The 23,680-nt window shown below is 42.1% G+C and overlaps 1 protein-coding gene across 1 annotated transcript in view; it reads right to left on the bottom strand.

Moving 5' to 3' along the window:
- The window catches only part of BANK1 (B cell scaffold protein with ankyrin repeats 1), a 172,828-nt gene extending 155,426 nt beyond the window's left edge, over positions 1-17,402 (bottom strand). The window contains exon 1 of the mRNA XM_081209344.1: positions 17,230-17,402. Coding sequence (XP_081065470.1) covers positions 17,230-17,245 — 16 coding nt within the window. The 5' untranslated portion in view covers positions 17,246-17,402. The remainder of the gene's footprint in view (positions 1-17,229) is intronic.
- Positions 17,403-23,680: the final 6,278 nt, after the last annotated feature.

Consider the following 23,680-nt stretch of genomic DNA (forward strand, 5'->3'; position numbering starts at 1 on the left):
GGGAGCGCACCCCGCCGCGGGGATTCGAACCGCCGACCTTTCGATCGGCAAGCCCTAGGCGCTGAGGCTTTAGCCCACAGCGCCACCCGCGTCCCTATCTATATATTAGCACACACAAATTTCATATAAATCTCTCTTCTCTTTTTTGCTGATGCATTCTCCTTTTTGGGGAGTGGGGGTGGGATGCCAAACTGGCCACTGTGCTCAGAAGGTCGAGACATCTGAAGGGCCTCATCCTCTTCAGTATAGGTGAACGTTCAGGCTCAGAATATTAAAAGGGAGGTGGTTGCTGGAGCTCATGCATTAGCTTTTGTGAAGCTTTTCCCAGGATCCTCTTTGCTCGCAGGCAGGAAGTGAGTTTCTCATTAAAAAATAATAATCAAACCTTAACTTTAGGTCTCCACAGTCCACACCGGTTTGCAATTATTTTTTAAAGCCCTCATGAAAATTCATCAGTGTTCCTGTGAAAATTTCTCCTAATATACACATGCTTCCTTGCAATGATACCTACACGTATTGTATGCATTTTGTACACATTACATGGCTGGGGGAACTGCACTGTAAAATATGTACAAGTGTGAATTTCAAAAGATGCCTGTGTTTCAATTTATATTGTTTGAAGAAGTATGTGTTAGGTAGATTCACCTTTAAATGTGACCTGAATTGATCTTTCCCCCCCTAACCCTGTTCTAGCCTGACAAGATTCTGAAGAAGGACAGCTGCAATTGGAACTCCTCCTTGACGCAAGGCTGTGAGATTTTTCACAATAAACTGAAAATGAACAATACTGTACAGACAAGAGTTAATCCTGAGTTCCTTCTCTGGACTGTACTTTTCCTGGGATGTCTTGTGCTCCTTTTTTATAGGTCTGCATATAAACATGTTTTTAAAAAAATAATCTCACGTTAAATTAAAGCAGACAGGCTTCACATTTATTTATTTTTGGGAGCTTGGCTACATTGTGTGGAGGTAAAATGAAGTGACATGTGAAGCATAATCTTACCTGTGACATGGCTACTGTAGAGAATAAGAGCCTATTAGCTGCACTAGGTCTATTGATCATTAACAATGTGTTGCATGGCACAATGTGACACAACAATGAATATAGGTAGTTCAATTGCTCCAGGCTTATTTCTGCAGGAAGCATAATAGGACTGTGCTCCCACAGCAATTGTCACACTGTACCACAGCTGGAGACAGCGAAGAAAAGCAGCCCAAAGCCATGTTTTGTAAAGATTTTTTAAAAACGAAAATTAAAAAGAGGGCATGAAATGCACCCTGCTCTCGACTACAATACTGTCATTTTACTTGGTTACTGGTGGTAGAATTCTACTAGAATTGTCATATAGTTAGTTCAGATTCATGCCACATAATTAACTGCAACTATAATATAATAGGACATATTTACACATTACTGCGCGTAGCAATATGCACTAGTCTAGGCATGTCTACTCAGAGGTAAGTCCTATTGAGTTTAAAGGGGCTTACTCCTAGGTAAGGACAGATCGTGAAGCTGAGGCTCCAATACTTTGGCCACCTCATGAGAAGAGAAGACTCCCTGGAAAAGACCCTGATGTTGGGAAAGATGGAGGGCACAAGGAGAAGAGGATGACAGAGGACGAGATGGTTGGACAGTGTTCTCGAAGCTACCAGCATGAGTTTCACCAAACTGTGGGAGGCAGTGGAAGACAGGAGTGCCTGGCGTGCTCTGGTCCATGGGCTCACGAAGAGTCGGACACGACTAAATGACTAAATTACAACTCCTAGGTAAGCATGTCTGAAATCCCACACACCATTTTTCAAAAACTCATGCCGTCCAGATCTTTAGGACCGCCAATCTCATCAACCCTAACCACTGGCCATGCTGGCTAAGGCAGATGGGAGTTGTGGTCCACAAGAGGGCACAAGATTGGGGAACACCGACTTAAGCCTCACTGAACACAGAAATATAGGAAGCTGTCTTAAACCCATCAGAGAATTGGTCCATCTAACTCAATATTGTCTGCCCAATGGGTATTGGCTGTCTAGGATTTCAGACAGGAGACCTACCTAAAGATTCCAGGTACTGAACAAAGGATCATCTACCATTGTTTGAATTACAGGAGACAGGCAAAGGAGGATCACCCCAAGCTTTTGTGATGGCCCATTAACTAGAGTTTTTGAAGGCTAAAGAGGGCTAAAAAATGGGGAAGGGTAGACAATGGATTTCAGTAATGGTCCCCTAATTCTTCCTTCGTAGTTTCAGCACTGACCTCTACATGCTGCTGCTGCAGTAACAGGCAACTCCTGCATTTCATGTATAAAATGTAAGTTAAGGGGAATGTTGCCTTCTTAAAACTTAATAGAACCTATCACACTTTGACAAAATTAAGCTATGCTTCACCTGTTTTGTACTTGGAAGCCCTGTGGAATAAAAATGTATTATTAGTTCTGCAATGAGGAACAAGAGGCAATTGTGTGTTGTCATCCAGAGCATAATAGGAGCTTTCTGACAAGGTAAAGCATTCTCTAGGTTACTGGTGCGCGGCCACCCATAAAGGCGTAATATAACAGAACCACCAAATGTGGCATCTAACCATTGCTCAGAAAGAAATATTGATTCTGTGACGTTGAGGAAATACATGAGCATTTTCTTTTGTGATATATGCAGGGGATATAGGAGGGGATGGGAGCAGGCCGGCAGCTAGGGATGGGCCACAAATTCAATGTAGGTTGCATTTAAAAGCAAACCTATCTTATTTGCACTTTCCAAAACAATACGCAAACTGAAACACAGCAGTCCTCCCAAACCGGCACTTCTCCAAATTTTGCAATGCTGTTCTCCAGCCAAGTAATATGTGCAAAAAAACTGTGCTCTACCATGATGCTATAGGCAATAATGTGCATATATCACCAAATATAATATACAGAATGCATCATATTGGAAGCAATTACTTTGCAAAAATGTGTACGTTGGACAAAGTTGCATACAAAAATATGCACATGGTGAAATTTCATGAGGGTTCTCTTTAAAAAGACAACAAACTTTTGCAAACTGATGTGGAAATGTGGAAAACTGTTCTTAAGATTGGAGGAACAAATAACTGAGATAAACCAAAATCCACAGACTCACCCATCCTTATGCTCTACCATGATGCTATAGGCATTTCTCACATGCATTAAAAAGTCTATAAACTCAATCACCCATGTCTTTATAAGATTAAAGAAAGAATTTCCCAACATAAGAACACAGCAGTCTTGGCTCCAGAAAGCAGTGTTCTCCAGCCAGCACCTTGCTTGATTACTAAGAGCACTCTGAAGTTTTATAAGCAGCCTTTAATCATCTTCCTTTCCATTAGTGGCACATTTCTTTGAAGCCATATGACTTAGACCCCCCACCCGCATCATTTCCCATTATCCGAGAGCGCTGCTAAAGTGCTTTGGGTTATTCTACCCATACCCTAAATTGATTTCGGTTTTGCTTTATGAATTTGCCATCTAACAGTCCACCAGCCTAGAGATGCTAGAAGCATACATGTGTTTACTTTTTGGATGAAAAATAGTGTTGAGAAGTAAGGTTGCTTCCCCTCCTCCTTAGATAGTGTGCAGTTCCTGGTTCTCAGCCAGAGAGAATACTTCTTAATATGCAAGATGAATAGAAAAGAAAAGTAACTCGATTAATATTGCCTTTTCCTGTTAGTCTGGTTGAAAAAGGTGCAGATGGACACATTCACTTTCAAGCATCCAGTGGTTGCTTTCCATATCATAGAACGACAGAATTGTTGGAAGTTCAACTAGTCCAACCCCCTGCAATGCAGGAATCTTTTGCCCAACATGTGGCTCAAACCTACAACCCTGAGGTTAAGAGCTTCATGCTCTACCAAATGAGCCATTCCATATCTGGGGAAAGTGCTATAGTTTAGTGGTAGAACATCATCTTTGCATGCAGAAGGTCCCAGGTGCAGTCCTGGGCATCAAGCCAGTTTATGGCAGCCATGGAAATGGTAAATTCCATGGTAGGTGGTATTAAGACTTTTTCTACAACCCATTTTCTGATAGCAACTGAGGGTGAGTCAATGAAAGATGCAGGAGAAGGCATGAGATCCTTATGGTACCTATTCACCAAAGTCTCAAGTCTATTTCACACTTGCATGCTTACTCGATTATCATTACTGCACAACCATCACTTGTGTATTGGAACATCAAGTGATGGCTTCTCTGTGTGAATGGGGCATCACAGATAGAGCAATACAGACAGAAAGTTCATATCAATTGGCACACAGTGGAATCCATATTATCCACATAGTCACTAGTTTTGGGACCACCTCCCTCGCTTCTTGCATGACCCATTGACCTTCAACAGTTGTCCCTTATCATAAGACATGCTGCTTGTTAAATTATCTCACAAATGGTAGCACTATCATCCCTTCTCTATTTTCAAGGATCTAGAAAAGAAATGTGGTGATTTCAAAGTGACTTTAACACTGATCAATTGTGGTATGGAGAGGGAACCCTATTACCCACCAAATAGCTAAAGAACAGGCTATGCAGCCAACAGTCATCAATACTGGGTGGAAGGGAACAGCTCGAAAGGACTACTAAGTGCACTCTGATACACTCTACAAAGTGTAATAATTCATGTGCATTGTGTCCTTGGGATTTTCTGCCTGGCTTGCTTCCTGTGTGTATTTTCAACGAGTAGGTTTTGACTTTGTGGACCAGGAAACAGAATTGGAGTCAGCTTAGGACTTGGTTCCACATTGTCAGTGCGGAAGGCCAGGCTTTAAATCTGTTTAAAGAGTTTGTGTGAATTTCAATAGGTGGATGGTGCTGGGGGTGTGTGTGCATCTTGAATGGAGTTTCTAGTACCTTCCACCATTCACACACTGCTTCCCCATGAACCTTATAGACAGTGCTCTGAATACAACATGTTTCCAACATATATATTTAGGCAGGAGCAACCTGCTAGACCATCTAGTTGGCTGACCCTCAAGGCCAATCTGTGTCCACCTGGACACAGTTCTCGCCTCAGAGCTTGTTACTCTCAGAAATTTGGCCCTATCATTAGGCAGAGTGAGGTGACTGCCTGAGTTGACATTTCTGGGAGCACAGAATGGACAAGACACTCTGTGCCCCCCTCCTAAGCTAACATGCTGCTTTCAGGTGCAGTGGGGATACCAATGCTAGTTTTGAAGCTGCTAGTCTGGTCAGTTTTTGTACATGGAATTGGGGAGGCACCCTCCTGCCTGCGCCTTGGACAGCAAAATGTCTTGGTGCAGCCCTGCAAAGTAAAGGTCAAATGACGTGCGGTTTCAAATATGTATTTGTCATTATCTTTCATTAGTATTAATACGAACTGTAGACATTATTTTCACCTGGACTGCAGTGCACATGAAAAATAAGTTTAGCCATTTCTCTGCAATTGCAGTCCCAATGAAAATCCCTTCACATGGCAATCAGTGTTAGGGAAAAAGCTCCCACTGGAACTAATTTGAGTTTTGTCTCTAATGCTAATTGCCACTAGACGGGGGGGGGGGGGAGAGATTTAAGTTTGGATCATGCCTAGGGAAGGAAGGGTTAAACTGCTGCTTCGGTTTAGATTAGATTTGTTTGGGCAGTAGTCAACCAATGTGTCCATCAACACAAGCATCTACGCTTACACAACAGGACTTTCCCTTTTCTCCTCCCCACAAATGCCGCTGTGCCCTCCCCAATCCTACTCCAGAGAGAGGGAGGAACCCCTAGAACAGATTTAGGGAGCATGGGGAGGAGAATACTATTTTGTTGCACAAGCTGAAATTCTTACGTTCATGGCACTTTCATATAAACCTCTACACTGGATACAAGACTTCATTTGTATCTAGTAATTCCATCATCAGAAAAGAAAAGTTTTAACAGTGTGAAGGCTCCATTTAAATTGCCTCGGAACATTCACATTCAATATTTTAAAGCTCTGGCAACATGTTCGCACACTATTCATTTTATATAGCATGTAGACAGAATCACAGAATTGTAGAGTTGGAAGGGATGACAAGGGTCATCTAGCCCAGTCCCCAGCAATGCAGGAATCTTCTGCCCAACATGGGGCTCAAACACACAACTTTGAGATTTAGCATCTAATGCTCTACTGACTGAGCTATTTTGACCTTCAGTGTTTCATGCGATTCCATGATTTCTGCCATGGTTCTTAATCCCTACCCATTTACATTAAAATAATAAACTTTTAATAGGTGTTGGCTTGACCATATCAATTTCTTCCATCAGTTAATTACTTTTGGAAGATCAAATTGCATATAAAGGCAGACATCTCCCCATTTGATTTGATTTTCCACACTTGCAGAAACTTTCCTATTAGATCTGCACAAGAATGATAATGAAAACTACAAACTCTTCCCTGATTGAATTAAATCAAAATTTGAAGCCACGATGTTTAAGTACAACCAGAAGGCTAGTCTTGAGGGCTACTATCTCTCTGCTTCCTAATGTAGCCAATGAGAGGGAAGGGCAGGTTGAATTCTAGATGAAGTATTAGGTCTCTCAGAATTAGGTCTTCTGCTTGGTTTGATTTTGTTTATTAAGCCACTATTTTCCTTTAAACAGAGGATGGCAGTGCAATGAGAAGAAAAAATTCTGACATGCTAAAGGCAGAAAGAGAGTTGCAGAGGCTAATCTTATGAAAGTGATACTGACTTAGCTCACTGCCACTATGATTGCATCCCAGCACCAATGACACATGTCCATCAAGTGGGACTTGAGATTGGCCCAAACGAGGCATGTTCATCCCACAATCTGTTCTTGCATAGCTACTGCTGCTGCCTTTTATTTAACTAGTGCCCAGTGGATGGGTGAGCCAGATTAGGACCAGGGCCAATTCAAGGTGCTCACATTGATGTTTAACACCCTAAATGCCTTAGGCTTCAAATAGCTGAAAGATTGCCTCCATCCTGATTTAGGGACTCTCTTGGTAGTTCCACCACCCTCAAAAGAGAAACAAATTGCAATTCAGGAGAAGGCTTTCTCTGTGGCAGCTGCTAAAGTGTGGAAATCCCAAACAGGGACACTCAGCACTGTCATTGCTCAACTTCTGGTGTATGCTAACAACGTCACTCTCGACCACGGCCTATGAAAGTTAAGGTCAAATATTAGGTCAGATGAGGTCCAAAGCTGTGTGTATGCACACATATAGGCAAACCGTCTCATTCAAGTAGCAGCAGAGCAGTAGAGAATAGCCAGTAGCAGGGAAGCAGTCCACAGTTTGGATGCTTTATTATTATTATTATTATTATTATTATTATTATTATTATTATTATTATTATTTTGAATCAATTATTATTTGATTTACAAGCGTAGAGTTACAATACAAAATACATATCCATATTTAGAGATTTCTCCGAATCTCTAGACTCCCCACCTTCCCCTCCCTGGGTCCTGTTATGAACCTTTTCAACTGCATATTATTTCATCATCCAAATTCTATATCTCTCTATTTTGTCCACAATATTTTCTACATTACAAGTGTTATTACAATCCTGCTAATGTTTTAATCTGCTTACAGTGGTCTCTCAAGTAAATTATAAATTTTCCCCACTCTTTATTGAAGTTTCGGTCTTCTTCATTCCTGAGTTTCCCCGCACAGTTGGGATGCTTTAAATGAACATAGCAAAGCACAAATACAAATGATATAACCATACATGTACCCCTACTACCCAGTGGCTGTCAATCTCTGCTTCTTCCTTAGTCTCTGTGTTTCCCCTTGTAGGACTTAGCAGGGAGGAAGGGGACAAAACTTGAATTAATTGGTTCTGCCTGTCACTGGCTCTGGCTTCACCTGCTACTGGTTTCCCTGCATTCCACCTCTATAGTCCCAATGGGCACCAGCCACCATTGCTACTACTACCAATGTAGTGCCCTTTCTGTATATGCAGTTCAGGGAAAAACAAAACTAACGCCATTGGGCATCCAGGGATATTTCAGACCAGTATTACATTTATTTTGGTTTGCTAAGTGTGGCTTATCAGTACAATTGTATACTGGAATATATTTTTGGCTGTATGAAAAAGAACTTGCCTAAGATGTCAGAGCAGAATCTGGATGGAAGCAGAGTGGCTCAGTCACTGAGATATATATAGTCAGTGGAAAGAAAGGGAAGAGAAACTGGTAACTTCTAGATAGTAAATTCTGGATTGTAAGATACTAAGTGGTTTATTCCTCCTGGTCACAGTGATACAACTGATGTTAGCATAGGCTGTTGTTGCAAACTTTAGTTCCTAGACCTGTTCCAAGTAATGCTCATCTTCTGATTGATTTTAATTGTCTTAACAGGAAACACTATACTTATTTAGGTGCTCTTCTGGTTTATCTTTGTTGGGTTCTACTTGTTTTCTGGCTTCTGCTTGAATCATGAAGGTTACTGGGAAATGCTGATAATGAACTTGCCACCAGTCACAATTTTTTCCAGGTAAGAAAGTATCTTTGTTTATGCTTTGGTATCCTTCCTGGCTTGCTTTTGTCATTTTCTCATCTTGAGTGAAAACCAACTCTACCAATATAAGTTCTTGTCATTGCCCAGTGATGCATCTGAGCAGTGTTCCTGGGCTATAATTTATCTATGTTGTTCCACATTTGTAAATACTTTTGAAGGGACTTCAGCCACATCTTGTAAATGCAAAATGTAAATGCAAAGCATGAGTAGCCCCAGTACAGAAACTCACTGGTGTGACACATTATGCAACATGCATACAACCCTATCGCTATGGCTTCCGGGAATTTATTGTCTCGAGGGTGAAGTAGATGGAAAAGATTGGATGATTGATTTATACTATAGTTAGTCTGAAAAATCAGCAATAAATGAAGCAAATGCATAAACATATCTAAACTCTACTGAATGTACTCTTAGCAGAAAAGAATATTATTTAAAAGCTAACATATATAGCAGCTGCCTTGAATGCTTCCACAGAAAATATATTGCCCCCACTTCAGTCATTTCAAGTTGCAGCTGATGAAGTCTAGTAAAAATTAGATTCAGTCTTTCTAAAATTGGTTAATCTTGATCTGTGAACAGAACTGGTTGAAAGCCTTCAGCAATAAGATTACAAAGCTACAAATGCAGAAAGCAAGTATGAAATTTAACTGGAGTTTTTTTTTATTAGAGACAGTGGGCCAGAACCTCGGTTTGAGTAAATCAGCAAACAAACAAACATTTGTTATAATTATCGTTTCCAACAACTGAACCACTGACACGACTTTTATTTTTCTGTCATGAAAGCTTGAAACCAAGACAAATTTTCTGAAAGCATCTACAAGAGAACAATTCAAACTCTGATACTTAGAGATAGCATTGGAAGCCCTATTTTCTTTGAGACTTCTTTTGGTTTCTTTTATTGGTTGTGTCTTAATTTTAAACAGCTAGCTTCTTTTTTATTACATAATTATCACTTGGGGGGGGCAAATGATTAGTCTGGTTTTAGAGATGAAATTATGAACAACTTAGGGATTGAATCTGACTATCCCAATCCATTTCCGCCATGACAACAAGTCATTAAGAGTTTAACAGACCAAGAGTTGCTCCTTGGCAAACACTGTAGCAGTTGTTTAATTAAAATCCTCTTTACGTATCATACCCTCCAACATTTCTCCAATGAAAATAGGGACATCCCTTTCCATAATGATAATTTCACTATTTATACCTCGCATGCATCTTACTGGGTTGCCCCAGCCATTCTGGGCAGCTTCCAACACATATAAAAACATAATTCTTATTTTATTATTTTATTACTTATACACTGCCCATCTGGTTGGGTTTCCCCAGCCACATAATAAAATATCAAACATTTTTAAAAACTTCCTTATATAGGATTGCCTTCATACAGCTTGGGGCGGGGCATATTGGATAATTCCATACACTCCAACATTTCTCCAATGAAAACAGGGACATCCTAAGGAAAAGCATGGCATTCCAGGAGCAAATCAGAAACTGGAACGGCTTCTCTAAATCGGGGATGTCCCTGGAAAACAGGGACATTTAGAGGGTCTGACATATGTGGGACTACTCTAGAGTCAGCTATTCATGCAGTGAAACCACTGGATTTTCCAAGATGAAGCACGTAGAAAGGGGATAATTGTACAATTATTGGAAGCACGACATTATAGCTTGCGAATTTTAAGGAGAATATTTGCATTTATGACTATGAACTCTAAATCTTGTCTTGTATCAGATCTTTTGTGACATCAGACTTAGGTTCTAGGAAATTACAATGAGCAAACATAATAAAAATATTTCACAATGAGCATTCTTAAGAAACTCCTATTCTCACAGAGCTACAGTTCTCTGAGTGGTTTAACAATCAATCCCTCTTCCCCGAGAGCTCTGGAAATTGTACCTCTCTAAGGTATATAGTAGTTTAATTGTATCTCAGAATACTAAACTTCTAATTTAAATGATTTTTTTGATGAAGAGATCAATTTTAGAATGCTATTTGATAACTAATGTTGTTTCTCATGTGCATTATTGAGGTCATTCTCTGGAACTCAGCCATATAATGAACATATCTATTCATTACACCCAGACAGGTAATCTACAGAAAATCAAAGCAGTAAATTGTGACTCTTAATAAGCACTGATAAAAGATTTCAAATCAGTCTGTGATCAGAGAGCTAAAGATGTTGGGGCGTTTCCATCCTCAGGCGTCTCAAACAATAAATGTCTAATAGGGCTAATTTAAAAGCATGCATTGTGTTTCCTACTTCCAGTAACACAGAAAGTTGGAGGATGGCGACAGCTCTATCTCTCCCCTCCCCCACACACCAACCCACAGGAATTGACCTTCCTTTTGAGGTTAGAATGACACAGAACACAGAAGTCCTAAGATAAAATGTACAGTGTTTGAAGTAAAGTAAGAATTTCTCACACATTTCCATATTCTTTCCGTTACTAATGGCACGACAGTTTTGAAGCTGGGTTTATTATTCTCCCAAGACAGCATAATTTTATTTTGTTTTATTGTATTATTATTTTATTTTCTAATTCACAACTTTTTAAAAAGAAAAATCACTTGCGCCTTGCATGATACAGTAAACACTGCAGACTTCAAATGGTAAATCTGAAAGGAACCCTCTTCAGAACTTTGAACAGGTACGGGTTTAAGTCAGTGACTTCCATTCAGATAACTAGGGCAGTTTCTGCAGACACGGGAGTGTGCATCTGATCTCCAGTACTACATAGAAATGGCTGAGTTCATACAGTTGAGTTTTAGGTCCTGTTTCCACATAGCTGTTTCCAGTGCCTGCGTAATTCTTGGAATCTGGTCAAAGCAAGTGTGTAAATAGCATATGTTTCATGCTAACTCCAGTTTTACATAGAGCCAGAACGGAGAATACATCTCATTTCTGGTCCACTTGGTGGAGTGGAGAAAGGTGTGCATAGCCCATCCAATGGGCCATGTCTGGTCATCACCCCCAGGTGTACCAGTGGGAACGGAATGTCTGAATCACCAAGGATTCACATAGGAATCACCTAGGAGAAAATGGCTGCTTGTAAATCAGCCGTGAGATTTTCATCTCTGTGTTGGCACAGTGCAGGTGGCATTTGAACACTCCATTTCCATGTTTGGAAATGTAAAGGCATTGTTGGTGCATTGGGTGAAAAGGGAGGAATAGTGTGTGCTCGCTCCCTGTCACACAATGGGCCAGATTGCAGGGAAAGTGCAGCCCGCACCTTGCATACACCTTGCTAAAGGTCTAATGTTACTTCTGTGTTATGCAAGTACACAATGAGGATGAGCCAAGGTTTCTAGCTGTAGCCAGACCAGAATGGGAGCAACAATGGAGCTATGCAGCTACATGAATGGGAGAGGCTTTACACAGAGAATGAGACTGAGCAGCCATAGCCCTCTAGACATTTTTTTTTACTACAACTCCCATCAGCCTCATCAGTGGATAGGGATGATGGGAATCATAGTCCAACAATGTCTGGAGGGTCACAGTTCTCCATTTATGCAGCATTCCAAAAGTTAGCCCCCTGAGTGATTTCCTAACCCTGATTGAGGGCATGCTAAACACTGTGGGTTAAACCACAGAGCCTAGAAATTTGCCAATCAGAAGGTCTGCGGTTCGAATCCCCGCGGCGGGGTGAGCTCCCGTTGCTCAGTCCCAGCTCCTGCCAACCTAGCAGTTCGAAAGCACGTCAAAGTGCAAGTAGATAAATAGGTACCACTCTGGCGGGAAGGTCTCTGGTTCCGTGTGCTGCTCTGGTTCGCCAGAAGCAGCTTAGTCATGCAGGCCACATGACCCGGAAGCTGTACGCCGGCTCCCTCAGCCAATAAAGCGAGATGAGCGCCACAACCCCACAGTCAGCCACAACTGGACCTAATGGTCAGAGGTCCCTTTACCTTTACCTTTAAACACTCTTGACTTCTGTTCCAAGATGCAGATTAAAACAGTTAAGCATCAGAATTTTAATTACCGACTTTTTAAAATTGTGACCATGTTTCTAGATTGAAAAACTATGCAAAACAAGGTAAGTCTGATGTCTGGCTGTTGTGATTATGACATTTATCTTCATGAAGGTGGTGAGAAACAGTAACTCAAGTGTGGCATAACCATTAGTGAAGTATTCTGTCATTGCCTCTCATGTGCACTGAAGATGGATGTCATAAAAGATGAGTCATTATGTATGCTTTGGATTTATTTACAGAGCACATTCAGTTGTACCAAAATTACAGAGACAATTGAAAGAACTAGGACTTGCTATTGAGTAGGCAATCCATGTATAGGATTGCACTGTTAAGCTACAATCCTATACTCCAGGCATGGGCAGACTTCAGGCTTTCAGGATCTCCTTTGCTTATTTACTAGGTCCCTGGGGGTCCATGTACCACAGAGCCAAGTGCAAAATAGCCCTATGGCTGAACCACTAATGTTTCCAAACCAGATGCCCTCAACTAGGGATGGTCGTGAGGATTTGATTCACTTCACAGTTGAAAGTGAATTTATAAAATCCGCATTTTTTGAAACATGGCTGTCTTTCAAAATTCATACATCCAAATATAGCAGTGTGGTTCTCCAGCCAAGTAAGGTATACTAAAACTTCTGCAGATTTCATGTACCAAAACAGATATACTATAATATGCTATAATAATGCATATATTAGTGAAAATAACAAAACTGCATTATATTAGGGAAAATATAAAAAGCTATATTGTGTATAGCAGGAGAAATAGCAAAATGCATGTAGCAGGAGAAATTCACTCATAAATATTGACAAACTTTCACAAGGACTTTGTAAATAAATAAATAAATAAATTGCAAACTGATGTGGAGGACTGAATAATATAAGGTTGAAAAAATAAGGAACTGAGAGAAAACAAAATCAACATTTTCATCCATCCTAAGCCTTGCCATTGTCTTTGTGAATTGTCTTTACACCTGCATAAAATAAATATGCAGAGTATGGGACTGTGTGTTACTTATCCTTAGGAAAGCTATCAGTACAGGATATCTTACATTTGACACATTCTCATAATTGCAACATGTAATAAAAAAAATACTGGATGAAATTTGCTCCAGCAAATTTGCTCCAGTCTAGAGAGAGGCCATTGTTATGGAAATGGAAAATGATGTCATGGGGACACCACTGTCATGTAGGGGGGTTTCAGATGCTTCCCCAAAGAGGGGCTCATGGGACTACACGGCCACGGCCCTGCCAGTGTCACATTTAGAATGCATCAGAAGGAGCTCTATGCATGTTTTGATACATTAGGACAGATCTTAGATTTCTTATGGGCAAGAATTCTACAAAGACACGTTGGAACACCCCTACACAGAGTCCCCCCTCACATGTGCCAAATGTGTGGCAAGAAGAGGATGACCATAGCACCTGGAGAGACAGGCTTAGCTTGTGCAATCCCATGAGCCCTTGCATGCATTTCTTGAAGGTATTGAGAACTTATCTGAATATATTGCTTCTGATTAACGGACAGGGTTTCCCAGGTTTTCGAAGCGCTCAAAAATCCTCAAAAGCTATGAACAGAAATGAGTGTGCCCATCCAAATCATAGGCAATGGGGCCTTTCCCACACAGTTTTTTAAGAGACATTGTCGCAGCCTTAGAAGTACCGTAAGTGAGAAAGGCAACTGTGTTTTGCATTCATGTGGTGATTGCCTATTTTGAGTCTGGTGGCTGGACTGGACAGACTCAGCCTGGGGACAAATAACTCATTCTTCTGCACTATAAATGTGCAATAATACTCACTTTAGGTTAAAGTCACACTGTTATTCATTAATGCCAGTTACATTCATTTAGTTTAAGGAAACATTATAGCCATTTGTCCTTAGAGACTGCCTACTTAATGAAAGTATTCTCTTTTAAAAGCCTTCTGTTATAACTCTTTTGCTGAAAGGTTAATTCTGATGACTTCACTCCAGATAACTTTCAAGGATCCCTGTTGATAAAGGAGCCAAAGAGCCAAATTCTTGGGACAATGGCCTGGCACAAAGCCAAGGACAACGTTGCCTGCCCTATCATTCTGAGGCTTATGGAGGGGGTTTTAAAGTTAAATGTCTGAAGCATGATCAGCAAATAACTCCAACTAAAAGCCAAGGAATGTATATCTCCAATTTAAAGGGGGTGCTCAAGGGACAGTCAAGAAGCACAGGGCAAGCGTCACTTTCACATTTCAAAAAGTTGCCCTTGAGCTTCATTCGAGAGCCCTTAAAATGTGATCCTAGCCTCTTTAGTTCTTGAAGAAGAGTGCACTGGGCACAGAACAGCAAGGAGACCTGCCAGTGAGCGACTTGCTCTGGTAATGCTCCAGACCAGACTAAAGTCTTTGATGCTTTGACATTGAGAACCCACTCTCAGGCTCCACCTCTTTCAAAAAGTGGCAAGCCCAGCAGCGGAGGAAGCCTTTTGGGCACCTGGGGCAGCTTGCCCAGGGGTGGGATGCAGTGCCCATAGGGATGACATGGTCTGTGCCTTCCTTATGGGTGCCACGTGCCCCATGCCGTCCCTATGGGCACCCTTAGGGAGGGACAGGATGGGGTGCACTGTGGGGCCTCAACCGCCCTACAGCTGCGGGGGGGGGGGGAGGCAGCCAGTGGACAGTGTGGAGCCTGTGGGTTCTGAGATGTGTGGCTCGTGTGTGCTACAGCCCCTGCAATCAGTGCCACCGGCCATTTTGTCACCCCCTGTCAGGGTGGCACCTGGGGCGAACCGCACCCCCGCGCCCCCCTTCCTACACCCCTGGGCAGGCCTCTGCCTTGGAGCCTAATGCTCTGTCGTCTCTCCAGGAGCCCAATTGACAACTGGAATCTGGATCTTATTGACTGCCTGGGCTGAACCTACAGGCTACCGGATATTGAACAGAATTGCTAATTACAGAACGATGGAGATTCTTTTTCTATGGAGAATATCCAAATAATTGGCCTCCGCCACATGACTCAGTTTTTAAAATATCACACTTGTACAGCAGAAGAGCTACTTATGGGAAAGCAGTTCCCTTGTGGCTACAGTGTCACTTAAAATGTACATCACATGAACATTTTTGAAACTGAAAGGATTCACATTTAGTAAGAATGCAAATTACTATGTCCTGAATTGTGGTTTTGAAAATGTGGAACACTGTGATCATTGTACTTTGGGGTGCTTGTACGCAAGACTGCCTTTCAATGTTGATTGCAAGAGATGACTTACTGCTAACAACCTAGCACAGTCTTATGCAGGTGTGGGGTCTCTTTTGCCTTAGGTTTTTCAAAAACCCTGGGAAAGGAGGATCTATTTAGCCGTTGCCACAACCTCTATGGAAGCCTTCAGCAAAAACTTGGTGCCCTCTAGAAGTTTTGGACGGCGACTCCCATCTGCTATGCTGGCTAGGGTTCATGGGAGTTGTAGTCAAAAATATCTAGAGGAGACCAGTTTGTGAAGACTGCTCTGTGGTGCACAGAGAGCACTAAATAGTGAATAGTTCTGACAGGATCGATTTTGCCTTAGTGTCTGAGGAGCCAGCAAATCAGCCAAATCCCAGCTTAACATCAGCACCTTAATCATCTCTGTCCAATTAACTTCCAGTCATTATTGTACTCATAGTGTCAAGAAAGTGGAAAATATTTGTACTCTGAATTGACTGGCGATGGGTGAATCTGTTTCCTACCTGTGTCATTTTCAAAATTTCCACCCATCTTTCCATTCCTTCCATATCCACAACAATCTGCCATTTTGAAAAAGAACTCAAAATACCTTTTTTAAGTGTGTTTTAATATGTATTTAAGTGTGTGTGTGTTTTCTCTTAAGAATACATTTTTAAATACATATGTTTAAACTGCCAAGAAAATGTGCAAACCAGAAAAGGACTACAGTATTGGAAAATATCTGGCAGAGATTATTATCTCTTGGCATCACAGCTGTCCCCTTTTTGTCCTTTCTCTTCCAACTTCTGTCTTTAATGTCATTGTCACCAGTGCATTTTCTTTGGAGGACCACTATGAGATTGGAGTGATGGATGGAGGGTCAGTGATTTATTTATTTCCCAACTCCACCTTGACACCTCTTGTATTTCTAGGTTGGGCACATGCAGTAGGGGCAGCTGGTAACTCTCAGGAAGCCAAATTATACCTCCAAACAGCATTAATCTAATGCCTTTATCTCCATCACTATTTTCCTTACTGGAAAGTCCAGAGGAGCATCATCTCCCCGCACCCCACCCCACCATGGAGTGAGGTTCAGGTACTTAGGGATAGAGGAGAAATTTGATTAAGTTCACATTTAAAGGGGAACTTAGTTCACACTTTCTGAAACAAGATGCCAACCAAACACTGCCATGCTTTGAAATTTGCATTGCTGTTCCCCAGCCACATAATGTGTACAAAAATGAATAAATGCATAAAGCTAGTTTAAAGAGTGCATATAAATGCATACATTAGTAGAACTAACATTTAAAAATGCTTTATATCAGGTGAAATTGTGTATGTGTTGATTGGAAGAAATTCACACAAAAATGCTGGTGAATTTTCATAAGCAAAATTCACAAATTGCTGCATAAATGTAGATAACTGAATCTGAGATTGAGAAAATGAGAAATGGAGGGAACAGAAATTGCTAAATATATCTATTCCTGGAAACCATGAAGAATAATACTATCTGAAAAAGATTTGATTGGAAGCAAGTACCACTGAATTCAATGGGATGTACTTCCTAGTAAACATTGCCTCCCCTCCATCTCAATGCATAGACTTATATTGCACTAGCAGCAGCACCCACCTGAATTGGCAGCCATTGTTGTCCCCTTGGTGGGTGAGACCTTATCCCTCCCTCTTTGAAGAGCAGGTGGAGGCAGAAGCAGACCCAGAGCAGCTCTGCCAAAGAAGATGCCTGGAAAGGCTTGCTATGAAGTTTCTCCACTAAGTATAGGGTACAGAAGCTGAACTGATGCAGCTCCTATCACCGGCGCTTCACTTCCTCACAGTCTGCCCCCGGCTTGACTCCTCAAGGGGAAGTTTGCTTCACTGCAGAAGTGAAATAACTCTCCAGAGAGCCTCACACACTGTTGGTTTGCTGGGCTTCCTCCCAATGCCCATATCAAGGATGTACAAATGTGTATTGCTGGCAGTTGGATGGCACATTGTACGCCTCTTTCCAGCAAATCCTACAGCCAAGTTGGTGCAAAGCATATTGCTCTGCTTTCCTTTGGACCACTTCAAAGAGACTGAGAGGGGGGTCTTGTTGCCCAGGACCTCCACGCACACAGGCTTGCACCCCAAGAAGGTCACTTTGGTGCTGTTAACACAGCGGTTTGACTTCACCCCTGGAGTCGCCCTCCATTGTCTCTCGAGACAGACAGGCAGATGCCAACAACAACTTCCATCAGCCCCAGTCAGCATGGCTAGTGCTCAGGGATGATGGAAGCTGTAGACCAAAACATCTATAGGGCACAAGGTTGGTGAAGGCTAATGTGATCATCATCTAGGTTACAGGTTACGGGTTTCATTAATCCCAGAAATTCAGCATGTTACATTATTCAAAACGTTTTAAAGAGCACAAAGACTGAATGGGACTTTGGACGTCTTCCCTCCTGTAGAAAAGGATCTTTATCTCAGCCATGCAATTTTAATGCTCTGCCTTAGAAGGTGTTCAAAATCATAATGATTTAGCACCTCCAGGCTATTATGCCTTATATTAATTCACTATGTTGAAATGGGAATAGAGAAGATATACGCTTAAGAAATCAGCTACTAGGAAGCATATTGCTTCTGTTTTGGGGAAGGGCCCTGGATCACTGGTAGCGCATCTGCTTTTTTTATCTAGGTTCAATCCCTATTATCTCCAGGTAGGGATGGAAATGGCCTGAAAACCTAAAAGAGCCACAACCAGGCATTATCAACAAGATGCACTGTGTGAGGAGGGATCAGGCAATGGACTACTGCAGCTCTTGCTCCCACATATATATACCTGAAGCAAGACCTCCTCCTCACATTTTATATGTGCTATAAATTAAGTGGTTTCATTAAAAAAGGATCTGAGAATGAAACTGCCAATATCAGAATGCCATTGTACAAAACTATAGTGCAATTGCCCTTGGAATATTATGTCCAGTGCGATGTGTGAATGAAGCCAACTGCCAGGCAGACTGTATGTATGTAGGTACTGACTGCATGATTGGAGACCCTGAAGTTTTAGGCCTTTGGGTTTGCAGCTGAATTGATCCAATTTTACAGCCAACTGTGCCTCTATAGCCCAGTCCTAAACGTCACTTAGCAGTAAGTCCCATAGAGTTCAGCGGACCTTGCTTCCTTTTAAGCAGGTGTTGGGAAACTTTGATGCTCCAGCTGAACTACAATTACCACAATCCCAGGCCATTTGGCCATGCTTGTTGGGTTGATGGGAGGGCAAAAGGTTCCCAACACCTTCTTCTCAGGATTGCATATTTGTTCTCTTAATTTGATTTAGGTTTTCTTTTTCCATTCCAGCAGGGAATGGAACTAAAAAATCAACCGTTGAAGAAGTACGGAGCAACTGCACAGGGAGTGGGGAATGCAAAATCATTAGTTAGAGGCAAGCTAGGTGTATAAGGAATAGATCACACCAGACAGACAAAAGAGTTTCTTTCAGTAGAATTATGATAGAATTAGAAGATGACAGGAATCCACTGCATATAATAATTAGATTGTTACATAACATGGTTATCAACTCTATAGTTCATTCCTTGAAGCCTAGTTCAGTTCCTCTCTTGTTATGATCATGTGATTCCCCTTCCACACAAATAGGCATTTCAGACTTGGGCTGAATATTTGGAAAACTGGCAAAGCAGGGTGCTACCCACTATTGTTGTTTTTGTTATGAGGGCTATTGGGAAGAGTAATGGGTGCTCCCTGGTGAGAGCCGGGAACTCCGAGGGCATGTGGATGGTGTGGCCAGTGTTGCCACTCACCTGACCTTCATCTGGCTGACTGATTGCACCGTACAGGTTGGAGAAAGGTATGGTGGTTGACATGGTGCAATCGTAATGGCAGGAGCAGCGTGTTTGCAGTCTGCTGACTACGCTGCCACTGCACTCCTCCTTTCTGCCCCAGTATGAAGTAGCAACTCAGTCAGATGGAGGCCAGGTGGGCAGCATAACCACACCACGCCATCCCCTGCTGATTCTACCACACTTTTTGGTGTGAACTTAAGTTAGTTAGGGAGAGAGCAGCAGAAGTGAGAGGGCAGAGGTTACCTATAAAATAGATGCTGCCATATTGGGTGGGTGGGGTTGGTTGCATTGGTTGCATTCCAGCATTTTTGTTTGCCATTAGCTGCTAGGGCCAAACTGAGAGCTGCTGCTGCTTAGCACAAAACATTTCTGCATGGAAGACACAAGTAGAAAGCCACATGTAGATCACCATGAATTAAGATCCTTCCAGGGTATAATTCACTGTGCTTGCAGAGTGGCACATGTGCCAGTAATAGTTGCTGCCAGTTAAACCTTTTTGACCACCATATAAAAAATGTAGCAAATTATTCTGCTTGCTGTCAGGACAAGCTCTGGTCAAGTCGGGGGGGGAGTGTAGGGGAGCCAAGGAAGATGAGATCTTGGTAGCAACATAGTTTCCTGGTTGCTTATAGCAGTATGCAGGCTTGACCTTAGAAGCAGTCAGGAGGATATACTGTATATTGCATGACCCACTCTGACCTATTGCTGCTGAAAAGGTTGTTTGCTGTTCTGGCTGGGTTTTTTGAGGTTCTCTCTTTGGGCCAGAGATTAAATCCTGCCTGTGATCTCCCATGTTCAGAACCCAGCCTATTCTGCCAGCTTCATGCTTCTTCATACCCATCCATCCTACCAAGGCATTACACTAATTAGTCCTAATTAGTCCAAGTGATGGCCTAAGTGCCATCAGCAAGCATGGCACTTTGCAGAAATAAATAGAGAGCCACCAACAAAACATGAATTTGGGGCAATTCAAGGATTCCAAAACAAGATTAAAAATAGACTGTGAGAAAATTTAAGTAAGCAAACCAACCTCTTGTTTTTATCTCTTCTGCACTAAGGATGTGGAAAAGTAAGGAAATGTTGCAATCTTCCTTTAGAGAGTTGCCATAAATAAATATTTCTGTGGTCTCCTCTGACCTTAAATACATACATAGCATAAGTGACATGCTTGAGAGCCCAATAATCTTGTACAGCTCGCACAGCAAAAACATATATCGTATTCTGTGAATGACCTTAGGGAAGGAAGCAAAGGTTATGGCAACTGGGAAGCCCTCATCAACGTGCCCAAACCTGTCATATGAGTAAAAGTCAAGATGTTGCTTTGACAGCTACATAGACTTGAAGTGGACCAGGGGAATGCGAACTATTCACTGATCAGGCAGAACAGAGAAAGATAAGACATGCTGCCTCCACTTGCAGGTAAAGCAATTGTGTCGATCCAGAATGTTAACTTTTTCTTTCTTTCATTTGGTTTGTCTGTGGCTGGCTAGAGATTGAGGGAGGTTCCTCTTAGCAAGTAAAGACACTTACAGACAAAAACAGAACATGCAACTCTTATTTATCCCTAAAAATCTGTGGAAAATGCTCCATCTCCCTCTCTTGCTTAAAGTAGGGAGTACTGGGCTCCTAATTCAAAGTAGATTTCACTCCCATTCTAAACAGTGGTGGTGCCCACTACAACAGTAGTGTGGGAATTGATATTTTCTGTGCTTTCATCCACAATGCTGCTGAAATCTTTTTGAGAAGCTATCACATAGGCATGGCCATCCTCTACTCTTATTTTCCACGATCCTGGTTGGGCAACTACTGTGTGGGAAGAACCCAGCTGACTGGCCCCACTCACATGGTGCTACTTTTTTTTTTTTTAAGTTACTTAAAGTAACTTTAAATTTTTAAGAATGACTAACCACCCAGGAAAAGTAGTGATAGTGATACAGACATTTTCCCATGCCTCCTCCGCCAGAATGCTTCCCTCTGAGGAAGGACCCCTTTCCCTTTTTCACTCTGCCTAATTTTAGGACTGGCCTAAAGAAACAAAGGGTGTGCAGGAGAATATTTTCTGTGGTTGTGCATCAGTTTACCACAGATAAGCAGAAGTTCCAAACACCTCAGAATACCCAAAGAAGTCAAGGAAGCCGTATCGGATGTCTTGACACTAATCTATATTTGACTCTTGAATTCTTGTCAGGCCTCTTTGAACCTATTGATTCTTACATACTAATAAGCTGAAACACCTCTGCCTCCTTTCCAGCCTAATTAATGTGTGCTGCTGTTGTGGTGAGTAGGTCAGGAGACAACTGCTGTAGGCCTCGTCATGCACTTCTTGCTGAGTGTGGGACTGCTCTGCTCTGTGTGGTGACTGACCTGCTAGCAGCACATTATGGAATCTCTCACTGTATGTGTGGCTCGCAGTGGTCTTCAACTTCTGTGAAAACCTTTTACGGCACACAGTCATAACTATTTGCAAGGAAACAGCGATGCGGAAGAAAAGAGAAGTGAGATGTTCCGCTAGGTGAGCAAATGCTGTCACTTCTTCTTTTTTGTGGTTTAGGCATTAATATTGTGAAAACATAAATGCTATCAAGTCACTTCTGCTATGGTATACAACGATATACACTAAGGATTTACTTGCCCAGAAAATACTAAGCAGGGGGTCTTTCAGCAAGGATGCAATATGGAGGAATATTATTGTGTTGTGCCAAGTGACCATGTTATCAACTTGGTTGCTAATAAATTGCCTTTGAAGGTTGATGGTAAGCAGCTAGCTGGCGGACATATCACATGTGGGTTTTTGGTGGGATCTGAAAGAGTTCAGCAACTTTGAATATGTCCGGTGAAGTAGAAAGAGGTTTTGCAGCTAGATGGCGAGAAGTAGCCTAAGAGAGGTGTTGTCTGCGCACTGTTACTTTTTGTGAAAGTCTGCTGCTTTTAAGACTACTTTTGTTGGCCTGGGCTTCCTACTCACCCTGTTCACAACTTGCATATTTCTAAATAAGCGCAGGAAGTTGCCTTGCATTGAGTCAGATAACAGGTCTTTGTAGACCAGTATTGCCTACTTTGCAATGACAAAACCTAGACAGCATCTTAAAAAGCAGAGACATCACCTTGCCAACAAAGGTTCATATAGTTAAAGCTATGGTTTTCCCAGTAGTGATGTATGGAAGTGAGAGCTGGACCATAAAGAAGGCTGATCACCGAAGAATTGATGCTTTTGAATTATGGTGCTGGAGGAGACTCTTGAGAGTCCTATGGACTGCAAGAAGATCAAACCTATCCATTTTTAAGGAAATCAGCCCTGAGTGCTCACTGGAAGGACAGATCGTGAAGCTGAGGCTCCAATACTTTGGCCACCTCATGAGAAGACAAGACTCACTGGAAAAGACCCTGATTTTGGGAAAGATGGAGGGCACAAGGAGAAGGGGACGGCAGAGGACGAGATGGTTGGACAGTGTTCTCGAAGCTACCAGCATGAGTCTGACCAAACTGCGGGAAGCAGTGGAAGACAGGAGTGCCTGGCGTGCTCTGGTCCATGGGGTCACGAAGAGTCGGACACGACTAAACAACAACAACAACAAATTGCCTACTTTGATTCTCCAGTGGCTCTCCAGGATTGTAGATGGGAGTCTTTCCAAGGTTCCTCCAGACATAGGCTGAGTTGCTGCAAAATATGTACCGGTACTCTACTTCTGATCTACACTCCTTCCCTTAAAGGGTCAAACTGTACATGACATTAGTGATATAGGTCTATCCTTAAGTGGAGGGTCTCTCTCTCCCCCACCCAATAGCTAGTTTGCCCCATTTGGATTCTCCAGGCTTTGCTGTCTGGCCCAGACTACATACCTCACTGGTCCTGCTTCACACCCAAGTGCTTTTGCCTGGCTGGAATGTGTCCTGAAACTCTAAGAATACCACTTGCTTGCCTGGATGGAGGATTGAGAGGGTGAGGTAAGCATGTACACAAGCTAACCTACTGTACAAAAGCAACCTTGATCCAGTTTTTCTCCTGACCCTACCAACCACTGCCATGTGGCCCTCAGAAGGTCACCCAGAAGGGAATTCAGCCCTTAGACTGCAAAATGTTCCCCAACCACCCCTGCTCTGATTTTTCACTCTTCTCACCTGTCTCTGCACAGCTTCTCCATGCCCCTTGTGCATTTGAAGTGAGCCTTTTGAAAGTTGTTCAGAGAGCCTTGCAAGCACAGATGGGGGATTTATCTTTTTTTGCTGCGATATACATCTGCT

This window comes from Podarcis bocagei (assembly GCF_964188305.1).
Source record: "Podarcis bocagei genome assembly, chromosome: 9".
Taxonomy (NCBI): domain Eukaryota; kingdom Metazoa; phylum Chordata; class Lepidosauria; order Squamata; family Lacertidae; genus Podarcis; species Podarcis bocagei.